The 20,876-nt window shown below is 46.2% G+C and overlaps 1 protein-coding gene across 1 annotated transcript in view; it reads right to left on the bottom strand.

Moving 5' to 3' along the window:
- Positions 1 to 502: 502 nt before the first annotated feature.
- PGM2L1 (phosphoglucomutase 2 like 1) overlaps positions 503 to 20,876 on the bottom strand; it is a gene marked incomplete at both ends in the record, with an annotated part of 35,217 nt that continues 14,843 nt past the window's right edge. The window contains 12 exons of the mRNA XM_079549817.1: positions 503 to 605; positions 3,738 to 3,871; positions 4,522 to 4,711; positions 6,084 to 6,213; positions 7,243 to 7,336; positions 8,686 to 8,866; positions 9,670 to 9,764; positions 10,377 to 10,566; positions 11,302 to 11,495; positions 13,296 to 13,379; positions 13,725 to 13,809; positions 16,020 to 16,126. Of these exons, the coding sequence (XP_079405943.1) occupies positions 503 to 605; positions 3,738 to 3,871; positions 4,522 to 4,711; positions 6,084 to 6,213; positions 7,243 to 7,336; positions 8,686 to 8,866; positions 9,670 to 9,764; positions 10,377 to 10,566; positions 11,302 to 11,495; positions 13,296 to 13,379; positions 13,725 to 13,809; positions 16,020 to 16,126 (1,587 nt within the window). The remainder of the gene's footprint in view (positions 606 to 3,737; positions 3,872 to 4,521; positions 4,712 to 6,083; positions 6,214 to 7,242; positions 7,337 to 8,685; positions 8,867 to 9,669; positions 9,765 to 10,376; positions 10,567 to 11,301; positions 11,496 to 13,295; positions 13,380 to 13,724; positions 13,810 to 16,019; positions 16,127 to 20,876) is intronic.

The following is a 20,876-nucleotide window of genomic DNA, read 5'->3' as shown; positions in this document are numbered from 1 at the left end:
AAATAAGTGGAAAATGTCCAATTGGAGCAACTTGCCTCAACCAGGTATGCAAAGCACTGAACTCTACTTGAATGGATTTGGGAAGTAAGAGCTGGAACACCACCACCAACACACACACAACAGCTACGAAGAAGCAGAGCTTTTTGTCAGCTCGGGGTGATCACTTCCAACCAAGCTGTCCTGGATACCTGAAAGCAGTTTAAGACAAGAGGGCCACAGACCAACTGTTTTAACCCTGCTGTGGCAGTTTGTTGACGCCGTGAAGGTCAGCGAGCCTTTGGTCAAAAGAAGGGGAAATTACAGGGCAAATTCCAGGCAGTACATTCCACCCTTCTCTGCTTATCTCAACTGACAAAAGAACGCTGCTTCTGAACACAATAAAAACGTAGCTGCTTGTTTCAACACACACACACAGGCACACAGTAAACAGAGTTCTGTTCTTGGTTCCTCGGTTGGATGCGGTGCAGCGCAGTGGCTCCTTCCAACACCAGCTGCAGGACAGCTAAGCCGAACGCCAGATGAGTCCATTCTTATCAGGCTCGAGAAAGTTCTCAATCAGAGCTTCCACGAGCTTCTGACGCTCTTCTTCCAGCACAGATCTGTCACTGGAAGAGAACAGAGAGATGTCAGAGGTCTGAGGAACACCAGGACTCGAAAAATAACCAAATGAAAAGCAAGAGCTGAGGGCGATGGATTTGCTGCATACAAAGCATTTCATCTGAGCTGTACGCCTGCAGCAGTTCAACAATATGAGGATGCTTCAGCATGTGACAAATACTGGCTTCCCTCTCCATTGGGAGGGGATTGTCCCTCTCTGCTCTGCTCTTGTGAGGCCCCATCTGCAGCACTGCGTCCAGGGCTGGAGCCCCCAGGACAAGAAAGACAGGGAGCTGTTGGGGAGGGTCCAGAGGAGCCATGAAGATGAGCAGAGGGCTGCAGCACCTCCCTGCAAAGACAGGCTGAGGGAGCTGGGCTTGTTCAGCATGGAGAAGAGAAGCTGCGGGGTGACCTCAGTGCAGCCTGCAGTGCCTCAAGGGAGCCTGCAGACAGGAGGGGAGTCAGCTCTGTGAAAGGGGAGATGGCAGCAGGACAAGGGGAAATGGTTTGGAGTTGAGGGAGGGCAGCTGGAGGTTGGATGTCAGGGGGAAGTTCCTTAGAGAGAGAGTGGTGAGGTGCTGGAACAGCTGCCCAGAGAGGCTGTGATGCCCCGTCCATCCCTGGAGGTGTTCAAGGCCAGGTTGGATGGGGCCCTGGGCAGCCTGGGCTGCTGTGAAATGGGGAGGTTGGTGGCCCTGCATTGGTGGGGGGTTGGAGCTTCGTGATCCTTGAGGTTCTTTCCAACCCAACCCATTCTGTGATGCTGTGTGATTTGCTTTGTTGTATTTCCTATTCATGGGCCCAGAGGAGGCCACTGAGATGATCAGAGGGCTGGAGCAGCTCTCCTATGAGGAAAGGTTGAGGGAACTGGGCTTGTTTAGCTTGGAGAAGAGAAGACTGCAGGGAGACCTCATTGTGGCCTTCCACTGCTTGAAGGGAGCGGATAAACAGGAGGAGAGGCTTAAACAGGATAGGCTTAAACAGGAGGGGAACGGCTGTTTGTGAGGGTGGATGGTGACAGGACAAGGGGGAATGGCTTTAAGGTGAGACAGGGGAGGTTTGGGTTGGATGTGAGGAGGAAGTTTTGGAGGCAGAGGGTGGTGAGGCACTGGCACAGGTTGCCCAAGGAGGCTGTGGATGCCCCATCCCTGCAGGCATTCAAGGCCAGGCTGGATGTGGCTCTGGGCAGCCTGGGCTGCTGCTTGGCGACCTGCACACAGCAGGGCTTGGAGCTGGATGAGCGCTGTGCTCCTTTGCAACCCAGGCCATTCCGTGGTTCTATAATTGTATGATCTGCTTGCTTTAATAGGCTACTTCCTGGTAAGGACTACTGCAAAATTAATTTGAACAGGGGGAAAAAATGGCCACTAGAGGTCAATCGTGGTTCTAGAATGAATGGCTACAAAAACGATGCAAGACTGGCAAAACATGGGTTATACACTGCTGAAAAAAGTCAGAATTGCTCCGAATAGAAGAGGCAGATACCCTCTATGCTCTTCTCTACACAGAGTCCAGCTGTCCTTCAAGGGTATTTTAACTAAACTGCAGTTTAGGAGGGTTGCACTGCCATGCTCCTTTAAAGATGCATTCCCCCTTTCCTACCCTGATGTCTCATTGGAGGAAGAGGAACTCAGTGTTCAAAGAGGCAAAGCAGGATTGTTATTTCCTTCTGCTTTGCTCATGTATGGAGCCTGTTACACAGCACTGCCCCTCAGGTCACCTTTCCTTTTAAAAAACACACCTCAAGCTGCTGCAACAGAACTGGCTTTCCCTATGCTCAGCCTTTAAGAATAATCAGTAAGCTGAAACTCAAAGAAATACCTGCAAGGCTATTACAGAAAGGAGTGTGTTGTGAAGCAGCTGCAGAGCATTTTGTGCTTTGAACCAGGGAAGCTTGAAAGTGCAGTTTTGTGTTCTAGATCATAATTGCTGTTAACCAGTGGTATTATTGCAATGAAAAGGTCACTGTGTTTTTGCTGACCTACCAGAATGAACAGCAAAAGCCCAAATGATGCATCAAAGCATCTCAAGTGCTATTCTCTTAAGTACTCCAACTCTCACATGTGTTAAGCTTAAGTTAAGGGCAGTATTTCTTTACTTCTTCCTTGCTGATTGTCTCAACCAGATCCTACTTTTCATCAGAGGGTACCTTGCTTACTTTCAGGTTCATGGAAGCTGAATGGAGAATTTCCATGCCCACAAATACACTATGTATTCCTAGAGCAGACAACCAACAAGCTTCTACCCAATAAACAGGAGCTTCTGGTAATTGCTGCCATTCAGAAAACTGGAGTGGAGAACTCCAACCCTTCTCTGACCTGCTGTTATTCCCTGCTCAACTCAGGACAGTCTTAAAAGACAATTCAATAGATGGGCTGTGCCTGTGTGAGAAATCCATCGAGCAATAATCAGCATTTAAGAGAAAATTCAGCATCCTGTGTAGGCACAGACTTTTGTCTCCACTCACACACTCATTTTAATGGAGTCAAGCCTCTGTTATCCATTGCCTGCCTGAATCTGACCAAAACAAGCAGTGAGAAATAAATTCATCCTCAATTCCTAACAGTGCTGATTCAAAGGCCCCTTTTGTGCTGTTTTCAGTTCTCTGCTGCATCTTAGACTGAGAACCTAAGCTCCTCATCTGCACTTCAACCCTCTAAACATACCCCCGTGTTTTCTTTACATATATAGATATATTTAATGTTTCTTAACTGGAAGAAGCTGATCCCAGGTGGCTATAAAGAGGAGACAGACATCTAATTACTATCAAGTACCTTGGAGCACCACAGCAGATTCCTAAATACAGTAGGAATCCACCTGGATTTGAGCATGCTTGCCAGCGGCAGCACAACTTCATTACATTTTAGCTTACAAAAAAATGAGCAATTAGGTTAATAAATGAACCCTCCTAGAGCAGCAGATGCTTAAAACTCAGTTCTCTGCCTTATCCACTGCAGAGAGGATCTCATGTGAGCAGGAACTGCAACGCTCCAGGCAGTCTAACAGGCTGGAGCAGTGAGGGGTGGCTCAGGTCCCTGAGGAGGCAGCAAAGGAATCCATTTCCATGAAGGAATGATGCCTCAGCGCTGCCCTTTCAGCCCAAGGATGCTGTGATGTCTGCACACAGAGCTGCTACTGACCTCTGCTCGGGCAGAGCGCACATCTCTGCGTAGTATTTGATCTTTGGCTCTGTCCCACTCGTCCGAAGGGTGGCAACACAACCATTCTGAAACGTGAAGGTGATCATCTGACTGCTTTTACTCACAGGCAGCACCTACATCAACAAGACAAGATGATTACGGGAGGCCCAACTCACACAAATACGTTGCTTTGGTTTGTGTTTAAATAGAACAACCAATATTTACAGAGCTAAATAAGCATGTCCTGTATATCCAGCAGCCAGGGCAATAAGCTAGAACAAGTCATTGCAGCCTAACAGATAGAACTACCCTCTGGAGCAGTATTTTAGGATAACTGGACTGTTTTTTACTCCCATGGACATTCCAAGTTCTGGAAACCTGCTAGATGGCAGAAAAGTTGCAGGAGCACCAAAGTCACCCCAGCTAATAAAGTTCATCGTGGATGCCCCATCCCTGCAGGCATTCAAGGCCAGGCTGGATGTGGCTCTGGGCAGCCTGGGCTGCTGGTTGGTGACCTGCACACAGCAGGGGGTTGGAGCTGGATAAGCACTGTGCTCCTTTGCAACCCAGGCCATGCTATGATTCGATAGGAAAAAGGTAAAACAACAGCAAAGTCATTTCACACTGAAGTATTTTTCTCCCCAATTAAGCCATCTTAGTAGACTGCATTAATTACACTGCCATCTAAGATGCCATAGTACACCTTCCTGCATAGCTGTTGGTGTATTCGACTTTCAATCTCTTCAAAAAGAGGAGCCCTCCTGCAAAATGCTTCGTAACTCACCGACTTCTTATTGGGCTGGCTGCTGTCATAGCCAGTGGTAATGTCTCGTACGTGCAATATGTTGTAGTCACCACAGAACTTGGGATAAGACTGAGGGCCATCAAAGTTCCGAAGCCTCTCGAATATCCTCTTGATGGTTGGAGGATCATAGCACAAGAAATAGGAAGTTTTTGATATGTGATATCCGTACCTACAAGGAGATGAGTCTTTTCAGTTAAAACATTAAGAAGTTTTCTGCACATTTGGTATCTAAAGGAAGTCTGTCTGGGAAAAAAAAAAGGAACAATGGGAAAATAATACAGTTCTCATAGCTGTGGAACATATATTTATAAGCAAATCTTTGGAGTCCGAAGTCAATTTTATTGCATTAGTCAAAACATCTCGCAGCTCTTTTTAAATTCAGGGTTTCAGGAAGGGTTTCAGCTCCAGAGTAATAAAAGCCAGAGGTTTAGAACAGGACAGAATAGTTCAGTTGGAAGCAACCTACAGTGCTCATCAGCCACTTTAGGGGTAGGCAGATAAGTCAGAGTATATTGATAAGTGTACTGACTTGGGGGTAGCGAGGCCCTACAGAGGGACCTGGACAGGCTGGAGAGCTGGGCTGAAGCCAATGGGATGAGTTTCAACAAGGCCAAATGCCGGGTCCTGCACTTCAGCTACAACAACCCCAGGCGACGCTGCAGGCTTGGGGCGGTGTGGCTGCAGGACTGTGTAGAGGAAATGGACCTGGGGGTATTGATTGATGCTCGGCTGAACATGAGCCAACAGTGTGCCCAGGTGGCCAAGAAGGCCAATGGCATCCTGGCTTGCATCAGAAACAGAGTTGCAAGCAGGAGCAGAGAGGTGCTTTTTCCCCTATACTCAGCACTGGTGAGGCCACACCTCGAGTACTGTGTCCAGTTTTGGGCCCCTCACTGCAAGAAAGATATTGAGGCCCTGGAACGTGTTCAAAGGAGGGCAACAAAGCTGGTGAGGGGTCTGGAACACAGGGCTGATGAGGAGAGGCTGAAGGAGCTGGGAATGTTCAGCCTGGAGAAGAGGAGCTCAGGGGAGACCTCATTGCTCTCTATAACTTCCTGAAGGGAGGCTGCAGTGAGCTGGGGGTCGGCCCCTGCTCTCATGTCATCAGTGATAGGAGCAGAGGGAATGGCTTCAAGCTACGGCAGGGGAGATTCAGGCTGGACATGAGGAAGTATTACTGTTCAGAAAGGGTGGTCAGGCACTGGAATGGATGCCCAGGGAGGTGGTGGAGTCACCGAGCCTGGGGGTGTTCAAGGAAAGGCTGGATGTTGTACTGAGGGACATGGTTTAGTGGGAGCTATTGGGAATAGGTGAACGGTTGGACTGGATGAGCTTTGAGGTCTTTTCCAACCTTGGTGATTCTATGATTCTATGACCAAATGCCTCCTGCACACTGACAGGCACAAGGCATCAATCACCCCTCTAGGAAGCCTGTTCCAATGTTCAGCCACCCACCCTGTAAAGAATTCTTTTTCTGAAGTCCAGCCTGCACCTCCCCTGTTACAGCTTTGTCCAAAATACGAATGAAAAAGGCAACTTACGTTTCATACACCTCTATGAGTTTCTGTGCTAGAGACAGGTTCTTGGTTTCCAGGTAGGCTGCCATCTCAGCTATGACCACAGCTGCACTCACACCATCTTTATCCAACACTGAGGTGCCACACATGAAGCCTAGAGATAACAAAACGATTGTGGAATACAAAACTGGCACACTATTACACTGATTTACATGGGTGAAGTTTTACTCCTCTTCCAGGGAAATGAAAACTGGTTGACATATCCATGCTGTCCTTCAAATTACACAGTGCTCCCTTCCATGCAACCTAGCTAACTTAGGGGTCACAGTGATAGAAAGGCACGTGCTATCATCAATTCATTCCAGTCTGGTAACATCTCTTCTCTGAGGGGATCTTTCATGGCACAGCACTCAATGTATCAGCTGCTTGTTCTGTGCAAGCACAGCAATAGGAATCAAAAGAACTGATACTGATACAGACTTGGTAACAGACAGTACAGTGCTCCACAGTACTGCCAAGCTGCCTTCTTTCTGAAGGGATTCATCAGCAAGATCTTCATTCCTCACAGTTAGAACCTTCTTGAATTCTATGAATATGGCAGGCAATTGGTATGGGCATAAATGCTCTTCAGTAAGGGCTTCATTTTCAAATGCTACACTGGGTATGAATATGGTATCCTAAAAAGCTGCTCCTCATCTTGCAGAAGCAGAGAATTCCTATAGCTGAAACATTCACTGCACAGTTCCATACCAGTGGGTGGTGTTAGCAAGACTGTCAAGGCCAACAGAGCACTCCAGGCTATGTCAGCAGCACTAGATGACCTTTAAAGGTCCCTTCCAACTCAAAGGATTCTATGATTCTATTCACATGAGGCAGCTATTTCTCTTTGGCTGCTGGTATAAAGTAGTCTCTTAGGTTTTATTTTACCAGAGGGCATTGCTGGGCTCCTGAAGGACCTGCTATGTTGGTGTAATGCAGCAAGCCCTTGGACCACTGAGCTCTCCCAGAGAGGACTCATAAGACATTACATTGCTTAAGAACAGATCCAGCTTAACCTCAGCTAACAGGCTGAGTGAAGGTTTCATCAGGTGAAACAACAGCAGTTCAGCAACCAAGACCACACTTTTTAGATACATTCCCCCTGCACAGCTCCCAACAGTCAAAAGTGATACCCAAGACATACCAATAGACTCTTCAAAGGCAAAAAGAACTTCTTTCCCATTATCTAGGAGATCTTTCACTCTGCTTCCAATCCATTTGAAGCCGGGGAGTGTTTCCTGAAATAGGAAAAATAAAACAGATTGCATTGCATTCCAATTCTCCACCACTTAATTTCAAGTCGAGCAATAAAGTGCAGCTGCTCCTCTTTCCACCTCCAGGACTTTTCCTGGAATTGGAACCCTGTGTGTCAGAACATGGGGGTTCAGAACAAAAAGGAGGCATCAGATTGAAAATGTGAGAGGGGAAAAAGAAAAGGTGATGGATTCAGGATTTTAGGGTCAATGGGGAAGGCTGACGCAGAGTCAACACAATGAAGCTAAAGAATGCTTTTCTTGACATCATTTTCCTGAATTTCTAATTCATTAATTGATCAACAGAACAGAGGTGGTAAAGACAATCATTAGACAAGTCTGGGATTCTGCACAGCATATGAATCTAAGGCAAAGTGTCAGATGAGTACTGCAATGGACCTGAACGTGGAGTTGAAGAATTAAGTGTGCTTGAGAGACTCTGGTTCTCCCTGAGATAAGAGATCTTTCTTCTTGTCGTGCTTATGTGATGAGCCAATCACAGAAAGGAAATGTTACAGACATTATAAGCAGTGGTGTTGGGTGATGGGAGGGAAAAGTGCTGCCTGTGTTCTTTACAGTTGGGTGGATGATCTTGGAGGTCTTTTCCAACCTTAGTGACTCTATGATTCTATGAATCAAACAGAGGCAGTCAACATTTTAGCAGCTGTTCTTAGAGAAAAGGAAAGCACAGAGAGGGGAAACTTTCAGAGAGACCACAGACTTCTATAAATTCCTACCTATTTTCCAGGCAAATTTTCAATAATGGAACGTGAAAGATCTTAATGGAAGAGCTCCTCTGTTACAACCTGAACTTGGGGAATGGTTTTAAAGTGAGACAGGGGAGGTTTGGGTTGGAGATGAGGAGGAAGTTTTTGAGCCAGAGGGTGGTGAGGCACTGGCACAGGTTGCCCAAGGAGGCTGTGGATGCCCCATCCCTGCAGGCATTCAAGGCCAGGCTGGATGTGGCTCTGGGCAGCCTGGGCTGCTGGTTGGCGACCTGCACACAGCAGGGCTTGGAGCTGGATGAGCGCTGTGCTCCTTTGCAACCCAGGCCATTCCATGGTTCTATAATTCTATGATCTGCTTGCTTTAATAGGCTACTTCCTGGTAAGGACTACTGCAAAATTAATTTGAACAGGGGGAAAAAATTGGATGGGGCCCTGGGCAGCCTGGGCTGCTATGAAATGTGGAGGTTGGTGGCCCTGCCTGTGGGGTGGGGGGGTTGGAGCTTCGTGATCCTTGAGGTCCCTTCCAACCCAAGGCATTCTGTGATTCTATGATTCTACGATCAGGTTTTCCTCTGCAAGATGACATCAGTAAAAGCCCTGGCTTACTTCAAAGTTGAATCCTTCTTTAAGTGCAATTGCTCTCAAAATTTTCGAGGAAACCGTGGTCGCAAGCATGTAAACATTCTTCACATCAGCATCTTTGGAGCAATTTTCCTTCCAGCGAGAAAACATCCACCAACCAAACAACGCCGCCATCTCGTTGCCAGTGAACACCTTCCAGCAGCCACTGCAGACAGCATAGAAAAGAGCTCTTTCAGGTTTCCCAGGAAGATTCAGGCAGGGGGAGACATTTTCTGCAGTCACTGCAACAACAGGAGTCTGAGCACACTACTGACAAGCTGCTCTATACAAAGCCACCCTAGCAAGAGGACTCACATCTCAATGATTTACAAGCCCACTGCATTCTGCCAGCAAGCAAAGGTACCCATTTAGTTACCTTAGTATCAACTTCCCAGTAGCTTAGGAGCTTACAATTTATCAGTATAGCAATCTCTACGGTCTACACATTGCAGTCAGGCACTGCCTGAACAACAGAAATTACTACTTACACAATTAGCAGAATTTTGGCCTGTTAGTGGAAGAAAAATGATTTCTACTCAATATAAAGAAGACAGGAAGCAAAAAACAAGACACCACAACAGCTAGCTCTCCCAAGGCAGTATTTATTTGCCTAGTCTATGAGAAAAAAGTAGATGTCAGGGTGGTGAGGCATTGGCACAGGTTGCCCAAGGAGGCTGTGGATGCCCCATCCCTGCAGGCATTCAAGGCCAGGCTGGATGTGGCTCTGGGCAGCCTGGGCTGCTGCTTGGTGACCTTGGACAAAGCAGGGGGTTGGAACTGGATGAGCGCTGTGCTCCTGTGCAATCCAGGCCATTCTATGATTCTATCATTCTATAAAAATACCCACAGAGCTAAGTCACAACAGGAAGGTGTGCCTTTAAGGTGCATGTCTTTGGGGCACAGCAATTTTCACAACCTATTCTATTTATTCTACCATGAAGAAATAAAACAGAAGGTCCCCTTACTTACTTCTGCTGCTCTGCCACTGCCAGTCTGTCTGCATCAGGATCAGTGGCCACGACTACTTTAGCATTTTCCCTCTCTGCAAGCCTCAGTGACAATTCCTGGTGGGAGAAGAGGGAGGGGAAAAAATCACAGAATCAAATAAAGGGAACCAAATCACAGAACCAAAATCAGGACAAGGGGAAATGGTTTGAAGTTGAGGGAGGGCAGATGGAGGTTGGATGTCAGGGGGAAGTTGTTTAGAGAGAGAATGGTGAGGTGCTGGAACAGCTGCCCAGAGAGGCTGTGATGCCCCGTCCATCCCTGGAGGTGTTGGAGGCCAGGTTGGATGGGGCCCTGGGCAGCCTGGGCTGCTGTGAGATGGGGAGGTTGGTGGCCCTGCATTGGTGGGGGGTTGGAACTTTGTGATCCTTGAGGTCCCTTCCAACCCTGGCCATTCTGCGATTCTGTAAATGCATTCTTGCTCTTAAGTTACACATTACATGCAAAAATAACCCCAAGATCTCATACAGATGGCTGATGAGTTTAACACAGCTCAAAGCCTGCTACTCTCTGTGCCCTCCCCAATTTGTTTTTCATCAGAGTATCTGATATCCTTTAAATGAGGATTAAAATTAAATTAGGATAAATTAAAATTAAAAGGATAAATTATCCTTTAAATGAAGGACTGTCCACAAGAACACATAAATGAGACAGAGCAGAAAATGAAATACCAGCACAGATTCTCCTTCTTCAGGATTTGGGCATTTGACAGTAGAGAAATCTGGATCTGGATCTTTCTGTTCAGGTACAGGAATGGGAGGTTGAAAGCCAAATGCCTTGAAAGCCCATTGCACGTAGTCATGTCCAACTCCATGAAATGAGGTGTGAACAAACTTCAGATTTGTCTGCATGTTTAGCTCCCTGATAAGGAAAGAAGAAATTCAGTAAGGCTGCAGTTACTTTTCAAGACTACTTTTATGTTGGAAAGCACAAACTAAAGAAAAGGCAGTGACACTTGATCCTATTTGGCTCGTTTCTACAATAATTTCAGTGAAAAAGTTAGTTTTGCTAGAAACTGCTGCTTTTGAGTTTCTCATCCCTTAATGCAAGATATTTACCTACTGCTGAGCTGGCTGAAAATCCCTCAAGGATGAACCATCCTTTTCTGCATCAAACTCCTTCCACCATCCTGAGGATCTTACTCCAGCTCTATCTCATCCTCCTCCTCCTCCTTTTACTCACCTCTGTCCCAGCTAACATTTAAACTTATCCATCCCGTTCCACTTCATGCACCTTCACTCTGAATCACTGCATTTTCTTCAGAATCCTTTCAGCATTAAATAAAACTGTTCACATCAGGGTGAGCTATTGTAGCCTCGTGTTCCAAGGCAGTGACCACACTTGTGCCTGAAGTTGGGTGCTTTACTGTCCTTAAGTAGGGTTCAGGCCTAAAGAAGACGACCATTTAATGTAATGACACATCAGGGAAGGGATGGGGTGAGGCAGAATGGAGACTGAAGATTCCTCCCAGCAGGAGGAGGACAGGACAACAGCCTCAGGCAGGCAGTGATGCTTGCGGCAGAGCAGAGGGCTCAGCTTCTGTCAACCACAAAGACTTAAAAACATCATTTAAGCACACTTCATTCCATACTACACCTGTGGTAGCAGATCTTTTTCAGATCCTCCATATAAGAGTCACAGATTTTCTTCAGAGGATCCTGCCTAAGAGGACTGGTGTCTACAAGGTTCTCGTTCCAGGAGCCATTCCACGGTTCAACGCACTCCTCTATGCATTTTATGATTTCCTTATCATGAGGGGATTTGATCTGAGCTCCATTTTCCCAATAGACCTGGTAGGAGTTTAAGGAAAACACGACACAATTTATTTACAAAGACTGTTGACTTCATAAATACTCTTAGCTATAGGATTCCACACAGTCTGCTTCAGACTGGCCCAGCTCTTGGATAGGACAAGGGGAATGGTTTTAAAGTGAGACAGGGGAGGTTTGGGTTGGATGTGAGGAGGAAGTTTTTGAGCCAGAGGGTGGTGAGGCACTGGCACAGGTTGCCCAAGGAGGCTGTGGATGCCCCATCCCTGCAGGCATTCAAGGCCAGGCTGGATGTGGCTCTGGGCAGCCTGGGCTGCTGGTTGGCGACCTGCACACAGCAGAGCTTGGAGCTGGATGAGCGCTGTGCTCCTTTGCAACCCAGGCCATTCTGTCATTCTGTGATCACTTGGAATCCCAGTTTATGACTGCAGTCACAAAACAATCATTTTTAAACAAAATGATCTTTTATTCAGACAAAGTTGTTCAGTTGCAACGACTGAAATCATCAGCACATGAGAAATTCAGACTGGAAAACGCACCACGCTGCACAAAGTGAAGCAGAATAGAAGCACTGCCTTCTGCACAGCCTGTCATTCCTTTAGAAAAAGCAGCACAACTTGTTTCTGAAGTCCAAGCAGAACAGATAAGCACTGTGCCAAGGTGCCTTTTTCCCGTAACTGAACAACTGTAATCTTTCAGCTAAAAATGCTACCAAACCTGAGCTAAAAAAAAAATGTCACTGTTGCAAACTGATTCAGATGACTGTTTTCCCATAGTTTGTTTCCAATAGCACGGCTGCCTTCTCTGTGCAGACTTTCTACTCAGACCATCCTGTCCCTCTTTTGATGGTACTTATTATCTCCAAAAGTACAATCTCGTCAAGCTGTCCAAAACCTTCCCAAGTTGCTGGTGGGTGATATACTGAAGATGAAACAGTTTTTGTGCAAGACTAGAAAAACAAAGAAGGAAAATACTTTGCCTCTAAAGACAGAGATATGATAGCTTCTCAGTAAGCTAACAGCTTGGAAAACTGGCATTGCTTGTTACATCCAAGCCATGTAAATACTGAAGTAGACCCAGGACACGTGCAGTGCAGTCACCTGCAGGAGCTCTCTGTATGCAGACTGTTTCCCTATTATTGCCATTCCTCACCAAGCTGCTACTGAGCAGAAGGCTGATTTTAATTAAAGTGTAGAATTCAGTTTAGATTCTTAAAAAGCTAAGCAATGAAATCATGTGCTATTTGTTATGATGGGTGGGTTTGCTCTTCCAGGCTTTGAGCATAAAGCCACCTACCTGTCTGTCACTGCCCAGGTCTTGCAGGCAGCACACAGAGCTTTATGAATCAGCAATAAACTGCTCTCACCTGCTGTGTTTGGACACAGTTAGTGGGCATGGTGAGGACAGGTTGACAGTTGGACTCGATGATCTTAGTGATCTCCTCCAACCTTAATGATTCCACAGTTCTGATTCACGTAACTTCTAGCTCCGTTTTAAATTTGTTTTTAAATCTAAGAGGTGAGCAGATAATAAAGGGCCGAAGCATCCTCCCAGCTGCTGATCTGACCCTATGGAACGTCACAATCCATTTGTGCTCAAGACACACAGGTTTGAATGGTCTTTAGTTCCAGTTTCAGATGAAAATGCGTGTCATTCAGAAGGTTACAGAAGGATGAGTTACTTGGAATCACATTTCTTTCTAATGTGCACACACAAATATTTCAGAAGAAGGCAAGATTCCCCCCAGCACATTGAAGGTATGCAAGTAACATGGAAAGCAGCTGGCTGCAATGTGCTACAAGCTTCAGGGCTAAGCCTTACCTTGTACCCATTGTCCTCCTTCCTGTTGTGGGACGCTGTGATCATTACACCAGCCACAGCTTTGAGCTGCTGAACAGCATAGGGCTAAAAAAGAAACCCAGAAATGGTGACTTACCCAAGCATTCTGCAGCTGGCAGAAGGATGGTATGCTATTAGGACAGTTATTAGGATGCTAGAGGAGAAATAGCTCAACATCCACCAGCTTATTTGAAAAAGGTATAAACAAATGCTCATCAATCTGCTCTCTGAAGCTGGGAACAGAGAGAAAGCTTGTTCAGAACAGTGCTGCTTTGTTGCGTGGCAACATTATTCCCAACTCCATAAACAGCACTGCTAAGTGGCCAGCAGCCATTTAATGAAGAAAGCCTACATTTAGGTTACTCCAGTACTGAGAAAGCAAAAGAAAATGAAAAGACGACGATGACTCACCACAAAGGGCGTAGGGACATACGTTGAAAAGAAGTATACAGGTACATCTTTAGCCAGCAGGACTGCTGCAGTGAGCTTTGCAAGTCTACCAACGACACGAAACAGAAAATATTCAGTCAACCCAACTCCCACGACAGTCCAACAGCCATAGGGCATTACTCTCATTTTCATTTTGCTTGTTTCTTAAATCCTTGTACTGTTTTGTTTTCCCTACATTTCATACAGTCAGTGTAACCATTTTGGAGCTGTAGAATTGGACAGAGCACTTTCATTTGCTGCTTAAAGGGCATAAGGCACTTCAGTCATGTGAATAAAGCAGTGATATCAAGAAAAGATATGGAGCCTTCTGGAGTGGGACTTGTCCTTAATTCAAGGACCAAAGTGAGCTCCCAAAAACATGAAAGTGCCAAATCCAGAAACAGAGTCAGTATTTTTAAACCTTGCCTTTGTATGAAACTCGTCCTCCCAAGAAGCAGGGAAACTCATTCTCTTTTACAGAGCAGTTTGATATGAAACTGCTCTTTTCAAGGCAGCTCAGGAATTAACAACAGGAACTCTTCGTCAGGGGGAAAACCAATGAGAGATTAAATTTCACACATCTTTGCTCTCTTATTTTTATAAGCAAGCATTAACCATTGCTTCCATACCTTCCCATGATGAACAAACATTTCAGGTACTCAGAATTTCACTATAGTTTTTACCAAATGAAACCTGATATCACAGAAAGGAATCTGAGAGCTAAACTTCTAGCTGAAGGCACTGAAATTTTGCTCCTGTAACACAACAGCATACATCAGCTTCATTACGGGATACCATCAGGAGAGCTGCCATCTCCTTTGACAGTGGAAATGAGGCAAGAAAAACACAGCATCACTCACACAGTGTGGGGTGAGCAGGCTGATTGGACTGACAGCCCTCTTTGGGGGAGGTTCAGCTTGAGTTTAGAACTATTCTAAGTATATGTCAGCTCAAGGGGAAGAAGGAAACACAACAGAGAAATGTTTGCTCCTTCAGCATCTGAAACATGGAGACTGTGCTGCATCTAGTCTGAATTCCATGTTGGTGTGGCTGAGAAGGAACGTTTTCAGTCCTGCAGAGAAGGACCTGGGAGTGCTGGGGATGAAAAACTGAACACGAGCCAGCAGTGCTCCTGCAGCTCGGAAAGCAAATGGGATCCTGGGCTCCATCAGAAGACGGGTGGCCAGCAGGGACAGGGAGGTGATTGTCCCTCTCTGCTCTGCTCTTGTGAGGCCCCATCTGCAGCACTGCGTCCAGGGCTGGAGCCCCCAGCACAAGAAAGACAGGGAGCTGTTGGAGAGGGTGCAGAGGAGCCACGGAGATGAGCAGAGGGCTGCAGCACCTCCCTACAAAGACAGGCTGAGGGAGCTGGGCTTGTTCAGCATGGAGAAGAGAAGCTGCGGGGTGACCTCAGTGCAGCCTGCAGTGCCTCAAGGGAGCCTGCAGACAGGAGGGGAGTCAGCTCTTGGAAAGGGGAGATGGCAGCAGGACAAGGGGAAATGGTTGCAAGTTGAAGGAGGGCAGATGGAGGTTGGATGTCAGGGGGAAGTTGCTTAGAGACAGAGTGGTGAGGTGCTGGAACAGCTGCCCAGAGAGGCTGTGATGCCCCGTCCATCCCTGGAGGTGTTCAAGGCCAGGTTGGATGGGGCCCTGGGCAGCCTGGGCTGCTGTGAAATGTGGAGGTTGGTGGCCCTGCATTGGTGGGGGGTTGGAGCTTCGTGATCCTTGAGGTCCTTTCCAACCAGGGCCATTCTGTGATTCTATGATTCTATGGTTTTCCTCATACTTCCACATTTTTAAACCGTGCATAATCCAGGCAACCTGGCTGGCAGCCTTGCACATGCAAAGCAGCAGGTATGTTTAAAAACCTCGTGCCAAAGCATGCTGGCTAACACACTGCATGTATCTAACAGTCAGCTGGAAAGGTGAGAAGACGTGGGATGTGGGGGAATAGAAAACTCTTAGAAGACAGCTGCTTCCTGAAGAGCAACTGGATTCTGTGCTCTGTTACACCTTCACCTCCAAACTTCTCTCTGAGCTTATCAACCTTTTGATGTCTGCATGGTGTTCTCATGCATTTAGACTACAAACTCTCTTGTGAAGCAACCAGGGCTCCTGGCATTACAAGGGCTCAGTCTCTGCTTCTTTTCATTACTATTTAAATGGGCTAAGGGAGGGCAAAGCGAGCACACTTCATAACACAAAACTGTTCTGATGGAAGGGAATGCATTCAAAGGCACAATTTCATTTCTATGCAAATGTAATCAATACTCATACTTCTTACTGCTGCAGTTGCTGGTCACCTGACCTCGTGTGTCATATCCAACAACAAAGCCTCTCTGCTTAAAGTCTGAAAAACACCTCTCAAGATACTTGTAGATGCCCTGGAAAGAAAAAAAAATGAGAGGAAAAAAAGGAAGAATTAGCTCTAGTGTCACATGCTCAAGCATTAAAGATGTTTACATAAACATGAAAGATGTTTTTCACATACAGAGTAACGTCAGTAGAAAATACAGCTCAGCAAGAACAGCAACATTCTTGTGTTCACTCTGCAGCTTCTCTTATTCAAACCATCTTTTTAAAGACCCAATTGATAAAAATCCATTATTTTTTTTCTAAATCCATCCACCCAGTCTGCAAGGACAGCGTTGGTCAACACCTGTCTTTATCCCTGTGCTCTTAGGCATCTCAGGCATCTGAGATGATCTCAGTCAGGCATCTCTTCAGCACCGAATGCTCATCCTACACATCTAACCTTGCATTAAAAGGATGCTTCCTCCTTACCCATTTTTTCAAAAGGAAGTTTATTGCTGTTGACCTGCCCCTGCTGTTGACATGACTCACTGGCATACACTGCAGCACAAACACAAGCTGTCTCCTGTACATCACAGCAGAGCATCCCCGGTGGCAATTTCTCAGAGAAGACCTCGGGGGTGAGTAGATGGAGGAAGAATTAAGAATAACTGCATTAAAAGCAATTCTTTGATGTGTCTTTCTGTAGATCTGACTTTTGGTACTACCAGCAAGCTTTAAGTCATGAATCTAGTCTGACTTCAGCACAGGAAGGACGTGGAGCTCTTGCAGCGGGTCCAGAGGAGGGCACTGAGATGAGCAGAGGGCTGGAGCAGCTCTGCTGTGAGGAAAGGTTGAGGGAACTGGGCTTGTTGAGCTTGGAGAAGAGAAGGCTGCAGGGAGACCTCATGGTGGCCTTCAGTGCTTGAAAGAAGCATATAAATAAGAGGGGGAATGACTGTGTGTGAGGGTGGGTGGTGACAAAACAAGGGGAATGGTTTTAAAGTGAGACAGGGGAGGTTTGGGTTGGATGTGAGGAGGAAGTTTTTGAGGCAGAGGGTGGTGAGGCACTGGCACAGGTTGCCCAAAGAGGCTGTGGATGCCCCATCCCTGCAGGCATTCAAGGCCAGGCTGGATGTGGCTCTGGGCAGCCTGGGCTGCTGGTTGGCGACCTGCACACAGCAGGGCTTGGAGCTGGATGAGCGCTGTGCTCCTTTGCAACCCAGGCCATTCTGTCATTCTGTAATTCTATGATTCTAGCCATAAAACTTGACTCGGCTGAATTCTTCTAAAGTTATGCAGCAAGGAAAGGACTTCAAGCACTGACACATGGACACAAGCACCTCTTCAGAGAACCATTTCAGCCACAGCTGTAGAGTTACTGCAGAGGGATGCACAGAGACACATTTCAATAAATTATCTGAATCCTGATGAAACTGGATGCTGGCTCATAGCATGAGGTCACCTTCGTACCATCCCAACAACTTCAAGATCTTTCACTCGTGGTTGTACAGAGATATGAGGCAGGGGAATGGGAAGAACGTGCTCACGTTTGGATGGAACAGACTGAAGATGACACAGGGAGATGAGCCAGTGTTTCTTAGCAAGAGGTCCTTTTTTGGCTAGTAGAATCCTGATGTCAGGGCACATTGTAGGGTGTATCCTGAACTCGTTCCTCAAACCCCAGGAAATTGCACAAGAAAGGTTTACAAATGAAGCAGCACCACATGACGTGAACTGGAACTGCATAGAAACTGGGAACAAACAGGGACTGGCAAACTGCTTAAGCCAAGGTAAGCTAAGACAGAACAAAGGATCATATAATGATAGAATGGCCTGGATTGCAAAGGAGCACAGTGCTCATCCAGCTCCAACCTCAGCTGTGTGCAGGTCGCCAACTAGCAGCACAGGCTGCCCAGAGCCACATCCAGCCTGGCCTTGAATGCCTGCAGGGATGGGGCATCCACAGCCTCCTTGGGCAAAGGATGCTCCCATCCACATGGGAGCACAGAAAGGCAAAGAACTCTGTCTGTAAAAGTAAAACTATCCACTGAAACCCTCCCTTCTGGCAGCCCCAGCATCTCCATGATTCCACACATCAGATTCCTTCCTTGCCCTCATGTCCAAATGATGAACACTTGGATTTTAAACAGGACAGAAAAATAGGCTTTATGGATAAGTTACATCCCTACAATCTTCAGAAGAATCAGAAGCAGCTCCTGGATATCTATGCCCTTCTGCAGCTGACTTTTCATGGCATCAACATAATCATGCCCTCAAGAACACAGCATGTGCTTAAGCATGCATCTTAACGAAGGTTTATTTGAACTGAAAGGAAGTATTTTCATTACACCTATGTCTGAGGTGTAATAAATGTCTAAGGTGCAATTCTAACAGACCTATTTGAATGGTGTGTAGTAGTTAAGGACAGATTTAGAGACAGCACTGCCTGTTTTCAAGTTGAGGTCCTGCAAAACTCTCTTAGCATCATTAGTTTCTGAAATAAAAGAGCCAGAAGCACTCAGTTGAACAGATTAAGTCTAATGCAATTTACTTCAGAAATAAGTTTTTACCTGCTTTCCTGATTGCTTTTTCTAGCCTGTTAAGTGGTTTTGATACATGGCTTAAAACAGAAGGTGTGCAGAGAGAGCAAATGAAACCCAGCCACTTTCTCCCTTTCAGAAGCATGGAAGGCCCACGAAACTGAACTTGCAAACAGCCTCCCTGCTGACCAAAGCCATGCTTTCTGCTTTCTGCCAAGAGTGCTTATCAGTTGGCCAGCTGAGCCAAGCCCAGACATGCTTCCGTGAGTCCCAGCAAACAAAGGCAGCATGCAGACCTCAGGAGCTCAAAGTGCGAGCATTGGCTGCATTGGCTGAAGGGTGGGGTGACAGCTCTTCATTCCTCTGTACTAGCAAGATGTTGGCTCTGATCCTAAAGAACCACAGAGTGGCTTGGCTTGGGTTGGAAGGGATCTCAAAGATCATCTAATTTCAGCACTCTGCTGCGAGCAGGATTGCCAGCCATTAAATCAGGCATCGGATCAGGTTGTCCAGGGCCCCATCCCCATTGGGCCCATCCCCATTGGGAGCTACTGGGAATAGGTGAACGGTTGGACTGGATGATCTTTTAGGTCTTTTCCAACCTTGGTGATTCTATGATTCTATGATTCTATCCAACCTGCTCTTGAGCTCCTCCAGCAATGGGGTCTCCACAGCTTTTGTTGTATCAGCTGCACCACTCCACTCAGTGTCATCTGCAGACTTGCTGATGCCAGAGCTGAAAGAAGCATCACTCAAAGATGCTCAGTTTAGATGCTAGAAACCTAAAGCAAACTTTGTTAGACCTAAGATGAAATCAAAAAGGCCAAACGCTCAGACAGAAGGTCAGGCTTCAAACTCTGGTGAGCTCCACATGCTGTTTCTCTTTGGAAAGTACAAAGAACTCTTGGAATTTGGTTTCACCTCAGAAGCTTGGGCTGTACAAGTCAGCCACCAGCAGTGTCAGAAGCTTTAACAAAGTCCTGCCTGCTCCAAGCCTTCATAACTCTTTGCACTGAGCCAACAGAGAACAAATTATTTCAGCCCTATCTGTGAGGGTCTGATTTCAGAGCATTAACCTGCACAGACAGAGCTGTATAAAAGCGTTTAAGTTCTGAGTGTCACAGTGAAAGACTTCAGTAACCCTTCATAAATCATGTAATAAAACACCCTTTATCTTATGGCTGAAGTGCTGCTTACCAACAAAACAGCTGACAGAGCAGACAAGTTTCAACAGGTTTATCCTAATGAGTTGCTGCTGATATTCTGAGAATAATAAATGGTGGCAAATAGATCCCTTTGTTTTCAATCCTCAAGAATAAGGACATTAAGTGTGTTTAACACACACAGTCCAAATCCATTTGTATGTTCAGAAGGAAGGGAAATACGGAGCCTCCATTTGCTGACTCATGCTATTTGTTTTCAGGATTTAACAGTTCCGTTTCCTTGCTTCCTACCCCCTCCCCTGGGTTGGCACAAAGCTGTATTTTAGATACTAGGAATCCATAGGAATCCAACTGCTTTGGGCTTAACATTAAACATTAACATTGCACGTGCTTTATGGTGGTAAGACTGACTATCGACGTCAGGAATGATAATATAACATGATCACAACCCTGGATAAATCACTACTCAGCCTCCTGTTAGACACACAATGAGGGCAATGACAGATCTATTTGAAACGTATTCTTAATTGACTTCTTATGGAGCTTTGTAATGAAGATTAAGCATTTAATCAACCTGTTTGAGGGAAAAAAGTGACAGAGCAACACATCAACCGAGATGAGCCCCAGTGCTGTACAGTGAGTAAGCTTTAGAACAAAGCCACTGTGGGACAGCAATATGGGGAAGGAGCAAGGAGCACTTCTGATCAATAACTAAATCAACATCAGCTGTTCCTTCCCAAGGTGTTTACTTAAAAGGTGGAGAAAGAAGAATTCAACAAGGGACCAAACTCTTGGAGAAAGAATGTTATCACCTGCTATGAGCAAAACACTGTTGTAAAGAACAGCAGAGATGAGAAAGCCCTGTGTTAATCAAGATGTTGGTTTATTTGGACGTTCAAACATTGTTTAAAAGAGTAGCGGGGGGGGGGAGGGGGAACTGGAGAAATCTCATCATTTTCCACTCCTTTTCTGGCGTTCAAGACCAAAATCAACACAGAGAAAAAAAGAAGGGTGCAAGGCACTGAAGGAACGAGTCCAGAGGGCTTGCTGCTGGCTTAAACAACTAGTCTTGGTTGCCAGTCAGCTTAAAGAGCTAGTCCTAATAGCCAAAACTGGTTCCAGGGAAAGATGTGTTA

The sequence above is a fragment of the Tetrao urogallus genome, assembly GCF_951394365.1.
Source record: "Tetrao urogallus genome assembly, chromosome: 1".
In the NCBI taxonomy this organism is placed as follows: Eukaryota; Metazoa; Chordata; class Aves; order Galliformes; family Phasianidae; genus Tetrao; species Tetrao urogallus.
Note: the sequence above shows the minus strand (reverse complement) of the source record. Positions and strands in the feature narration are given on the sequence as shown.